Here is a 5,989-nt window from a genome sequence, read left to right as displayed (position 1 = left end):
TATTGCATCATACACTACCCAAAAACAGTTGACGATTCTTTCATATTACTACAGTTAATCTGTCGTGTATACAACCAAAATAAGTAAAGGACCACCTGATTCTTTCATATTACTACAGTTAATCTTTTTTCAAGTAGTATACATACAGCTCTTGGCAGTGTGAATACATACAGCATACATAAAGACATGACATTGTTCTTACTTCACTGATTTTTAACATCAGTTTACACAAGGATGGGATTCTTGGACACTTATAGTCCACTTATCTTCACTGGACCATTTGAATTCACAATGAGAAAAGCAATCTAAAATTAATTCAATTTTCACATATATTTTTCACAGTTCCAATGAAATGATAAAATATATTTTCCATGTTGTTTACATTGGTATTCAAAAGTGTTTACAACTTGTGTTCAACATATTGATGTTCTGCACTTGCTTTCATCCTAAATTTCACATTAGGTTTGATAATGGTCAAATTGTCAGTCCTAAGGAGGTGTATATTATTTTCAAAAAGGTTCTTGAAAGAATGGCTCAAATTTAATGGAATTAAACATTTGTGAGTATAATCATTTTACATTAATTCTTTGAAACTGCGTATGAGTAACTTGAGATGCAGGACTTGATAATACTGGCAAATCCAGCTGGGACCTTGAAATACTAAGCAGTTTTTGTTCCCTAATGTTACCAAAAAAGCTTGTGTTTCCAATAAGTGGATCTGACGAACTTAAAGCATCATGGCACTTATCATCCATCTAATGGCCGGCAAATGTATGTTATACAACAAATCCCTTCTCCTCTAACATGGTACTATTGCCAAACCTAAACAGTTTACCAGCGCTGGGAAATGGCTGGAATTTAGATGGAATGGTTTTAGCAGCCCCTGATGATACTCTAATGATACATACAAAGCCATCACTAATTAAGAGGATCACACAAGACGATTAGATATCCTAATACCTCCATCCACTATAAAGGCTGACAACCGATGGTGGAGATGAAAACTTTCAAAACTTTCAACACAAGCAGATAAACGATTGGTTTTCCCCAGCTGTGAGATAAATTGCTATTATCAGTGAGTGAGTGAGTTGGGTTTAATGCTGTTTTGAACCGTATTCCAGTTATATCATAGCATGCTACTTGTGGGACGAAAGCCTGAAGTGATACAGGTTATAGACGATTACCACTTCGGGAAAACCCACGAGCACTGGTATGGTGCTGACAAACCTAGAAACATAATCAGGGCGAACCTGGATTGGAACCCACAATCAAAGGTTTTTGACGTGCCCAAGGGACGCAACTCTGCAAAGCAAATTGCAGCACCTTAGACGACTGGGCCAGCCAGGCACCCAGATTGTTATATGTTATAACGGTAAATTATACATATTGGGATGGCAGTGGCAGTTTACACTTTCAGGTTGAAAAATAATGACTACATTCTTGAAACGAAGTGTTAGGTAGCACTGGAAGGATAGTTTTCCAGGATCTAAATGGGCTGCTTTAGCATCAGTGAGATAAATGATACAATGGTTAAATGATTCTTGCAGTATTTGGAATATATAACATCAAATAAATGGAGAATTAATCCAACCGACACTGGCAAACAAAAACCTGTAGTGATTTTTATCCTGAATTTATAACATTTTTAAAATGGTTTTTTCTATATTAATACATCTCAGAGGGATGCAACTTCTATAGAAAGTTAACATTATAATTGATTTGTTATTCATCAAGTCGGCGCATCTGTTTTCAATTCCTAATTGTACAATGTTTCAAATACTGATAGGATCCGATTCAGCATCCATTTAATATTGATGCTCCAGTTGTCATAGCAACTGATTAGGGACACTCCTTTGACAGAAAATCTCATAATTTAATTAAAGTAGACTATTATTAATTTCAGACTCAGTAGGGCTTGAAATGTGGTGCTTCTCATCTTACTGTGGAGTGAGTGAGTGAGTGAGAGAATCGGGAGTAGCAGCACATTGAACACTATTTTAGTCATGTCAACAAGCTTGTCACCTGAAAGTGGAAGGAAAGCTGGAATGTAGGAAGAGTTTTGGCAGTATACTGTAAATCTTGAAATTAATAGCAGGGTGAAATTAACGTGAAAATTGTGAGTGGTCTTTGTTTGTGTTAATTATACTTTGTATTTATATCTCAAAACAGACTGTTGACAAAAGGACCTCCCCTCGTGACATTCAGGTGAACGAACAGGTGACAAGAAAGATTTGAAATTTGAATTTAAACACCATTGGACATGATGATTTACCAATTAACTTGTATTTCCTGTGATGCTAAGTATGTTTGACATGCAGATGATTAAATAAGATTACCATGTGTATTTTCTTGTAATCTTAGCTGGAAAGAGCTAATAGCAGATGCAGTTAATAGATACCACATCATATGACATCAAAGACTTTGGATGCAATGATTGCATTTAATGTCAAGATTTACAGTACCACTTCGCAAACTCGCCAGCAGGGCATGGTGGAGTAAAACCAAGAGTCTGAATCAGGACAAATCTGCATTACAATGCTGACATTGACGTCATAATAGTTTATGTTTTGAGTGAAACAATGGGTCCATGTATAACTATATTGAATGTCTCTTATTGATTTGAGTGTAAGAAAGTGTCCATTGTTCTTCTTACAAACTATTGTTATTAAAACATCTCAAGATCTTGTATGTTTTGAGTTAAACAATGAGTCCATGTATAACTAAATTGAATGTCTCTTATTAATTTAAATGTAAGAAAGTGTCCATTGTTTTTCTTGCCAAATATTGTTATTACCACATCTCTCAGTATCTTGTTTGTGTTATACATGTATAGATACATATAATGTCTCTCTTTGATTTGAATGTAAGGAAATGTCCACTGTTCACAGAGCAAAATACTGTAATTACCAAAGTCTCGAAATATTTCCTACACTTTATTTAGATTAGATTTTATCAATGTCTCATGACATATTAAGTTTCATCTTTACCTTGCCTTTACTCTGTCAACATATAATGGGAGGTATTTCTTCAAGACTTCATACCTTAATCATTTTTGTTTAAGTTTGATTAGGATGTAATATATCTAAGACGACATTATTCCTTAAAGTACTGTAGTTCTATCTCAGAAAATACTCTAGCAATAAGAATAACAAATAGAAGTCGTATGTCCTAAAGTAATAACAGAAATTATTAGCAATCTAATTAGAAACTGAAATATAAAACTTTCGAGAGTTTTGGAAGTTTGAAATAGATATATTGATTTAGAATAATAAGGCTAAATACTGACATTGCTGAAGTTGATAATTATAGGACTTGGAGAGAGGTCTCTACTTACTTGCCACATCTTCGGGTAACATATTGCTCAGGTAACATGATCCCTGGGTCTTGTGTTTGTGTTGTTTTTGTACTTTCTTCTTATCTGTTTATGTACTGTTCTTGTGTCTGTGGCTGTACTCTGTTCTTGCATCTGTTGCTGTACTGTGTTCTGGTGTTTGTGGCTGTATTGTGTTCATGTGTATGCTACTGTATTGTGTTCATGTGTCTGTTGCTTTACTGAGTTCGTGTGTTTGTTGCTGTACTGTGTTCTTGTGTCTGAGGCTGTATTGTGATCATGTGTCTGTGTCTGTATTGTGTTCATGTATCTGTTGCTGTACTGTGTTCTTGTGTCTGTGTCTGTATTGTGTTCATGTATCTGTTGCTGTACTGTGTTCTTGTGTCTGTGTCTGTATTGTGTTCATGTATCTGTTGCTGTACTGAGATCTTGTGTCTGTTGCTGTACTATGTTCTTGTGTCTGTTGCTGTACTCTGTTCTTGTGTCTGTTCCTATACTGAGTTCTTGTGTCTGTTGCTGTACTGTGTTCTTGTGTCTGTGTCTGTATTGTGTTCATGTATCTGTTGCTGTACTCTGTTCTTGTGTCTGTGTCTGTATTGTGTTCATGTATCTGTTGCTGTACTGTGTTCTTGTGTCTGTGTCTGTATTGTGTTCATGTATCTGTTGCTGTACTGAGATCTTGTGTCTGTTGCTGTACTGTGTTCTTGTGTCTGTTGCTGTACTCTGTTCTTGTGTCTGTTCCTATACTGAGTTCTTGTGTCTGTTGCTGTACTGTGTTCTTGTGTCTGTGTCTGTACTGTGATCTTGTGTCTGTGGCTGTACTCTGTTCTTGTGTCTGTGGCTGTACTGTGTTCTTGTGTCTGTGTCTGTACTGTGATCTTGTGTCTGTGGCTGTACTGTGTTCTTGTGTCTGTGTCTGTGTCTGTACTCTGTTCTTGTGGCTGCTGCTGTACTGTGTCCTTGTGTCTGTGTCTGTACTGTGATCTTGTGTCTGTGGCTGTACTCTGTTCTTGTGTCTGTGGCTGTACTGTGTTCTTGTGTCTGTTGCTGTACTGTGTTCTTGTGTCTGTGTCTGTACTGTGATCTTGTGTCTGTGGCTGTACTCTGTTCTTGTGTCTGTGGCTGTACTGTGTTCTTGTGTCTGTGGCTGTACTGTGTTCTTGTGTCTGTGTCTGTACTGTGATCTTGTGTCTGTGGTTGTACTCTGTTCTTGTGTCTGATGTTGTACTCTGTTCTTGTGTCTGAAATGTGTTCTTGTGCCTGTGTCTGTATTGTGTTCATGTATCTGTTGCTGTACTGTGTTCTTGTGTCTGTGTCTGTATTGTGTTCATGTATCTGTTGCTGTACTGAGATCTTGTGTCTGTGGCTGTACTCTGTTCTTGTGTCTGTTGCTGTACTCTGTTCTTGTGTCTGTTCCTATACTGAGTTCTTGTGTCTGTTGCTGTACTGTGTTCTTGTGTCTGTGTCTGTACTGTGATCTTGTGTCTGTGGCTGTACTCTGTTCTTGTGTCTGTGGCTGTACTGTGTTCTTGTGTCTGTGGCTGTACTGTGTTCTTGTGTCTGTGTCTGTACTGTGATCTTGTGTCTGTGGCTGTACTCTGTTCTTGTGTCTGTGTCTGTACTGTGATCTTGTGTCTGCTGCTGTACTCTGTTCTTGTGTCTGATGTTGTACTGTGTTCTTGTGTCTGTTGCTGTAGTGTGTTCTAGCGTCTGTTGCTGTACTGTGTTCTTGTGTCTGTGGCTGTACTGTGTTCTTGTGTCTGTTGCTGTGATCTGTTTTTGTGTCTGTGGCTGTACTGTGTTCTTGTTTCTGTTGCTGTACTCTGTTCTTGTGGCTGCTGCTGTACTGTGTCCTTGTGTCTGTGGCGGTACTCTGTTCTTAGGTGCATTGCTGTACTCTCTTCTTGTGTTAGCTGCTGTACTCTGTTTTTGTGTCTGCTGCTGTACTCTGTTCTTGTGTCTGTGGCTGTCCTGTGTTCTTGTGTCTGTTGTTGTAGTGTGTTCTTGTGTTTGTTGCTGTACTCTGTTCTTGGGTTAGCTGCTGTACTCTGTTTTTGTGTCTGCTGCTGTACTGTGTTCTTGTGTCTGTGGCTGTACTGTGTTCTTGTGTCTGTTGCTGTAGTGTGTTCTTGTGTTTGTTGCTGTACTCTGTTCTTGTGTCTGCTGCTGTACTCTGTTCTTGTGTCTGTGGCTGTACTGTGTTCTAGCATCTGTGGCAGTACTCTGTTCTTGTGTCTGTGGCTGTATTGTGTTCATGTGTCTGTTGCTGTACTGTGTTCTTGTGTCTGTTGCTGTACTCTGTTCTTGTGTCTGTTGCTGTGCTGAGTTTTGCGTCTGTTGCTGTACTCTGTTCTTGTGTCTGTTGCTGTGCTGAGTTTTGCGTCTGTTGCTGTACTCTGTTCTTGTGTCTGTTGCTGTACTGTGTCCTTTGTCTGTTGCTGTACTGTGTTCCTGTGTCTGAGGCTGTATTGTGTTCATGTGTCTGTTGCTTTACTGAGTTCTTGTGTCTGTTGCTGTACTGTGTTCCTGTGTCTGAGGCTGTATTGTGTTCATGTGTCTGTTGCTGTACTGAGTTCTTGTGTCTGTGGCTGTACTCTGTTCTTGTGTTTGTTGCTGTACTGTGTTCTTGTGTCTGGTGCTGTACTGTGTTCTTGTGTC

At 38.6% G+C, this 5,989-nt stretch overlaps 1 protein-coding gene across 1 annotated transcript; it reads right to left on the bottom strand.

Annotated features, from left to right (window-relative positions):
- Positions 1-5,034: 5,034 nt before the first annotated feature.
- Positions 5,035-5,541, bottom strand: LOC139454004 (uncharacterized). The gene has a single exon (XM_071235480.1). The coding sequence runs from the start codon at positions 5,539-5,541 to the stop codon at positions 5,035-5,037; it is 507 nt and encodes a 168-aa protein (XP_071091581.1).
- Between the last annotated feature and the right edge of the window lie 448 nt (positions 5,542-5,989).

The sequence above is a fragment of the Haliotis cracherodii genome, unplaced genomic scaffold (assembly GCF_022045235.1).
Source record: "Haliotis cracherodii isolate W230 unplaced genomic scaffold, xgHalCrac1.p SCAF_1, whole genome shotgun sequence".
Taxonomy (NCBI): Eukaryota; Metazoa; Mollusca; class Gastropoda; order Lepetellida; family Haliotidae; genus Haliotis; species Haliotis cracherodii.
This window is presented reverse-complemented; position numbering and strand designations above follow the sequence as displayed.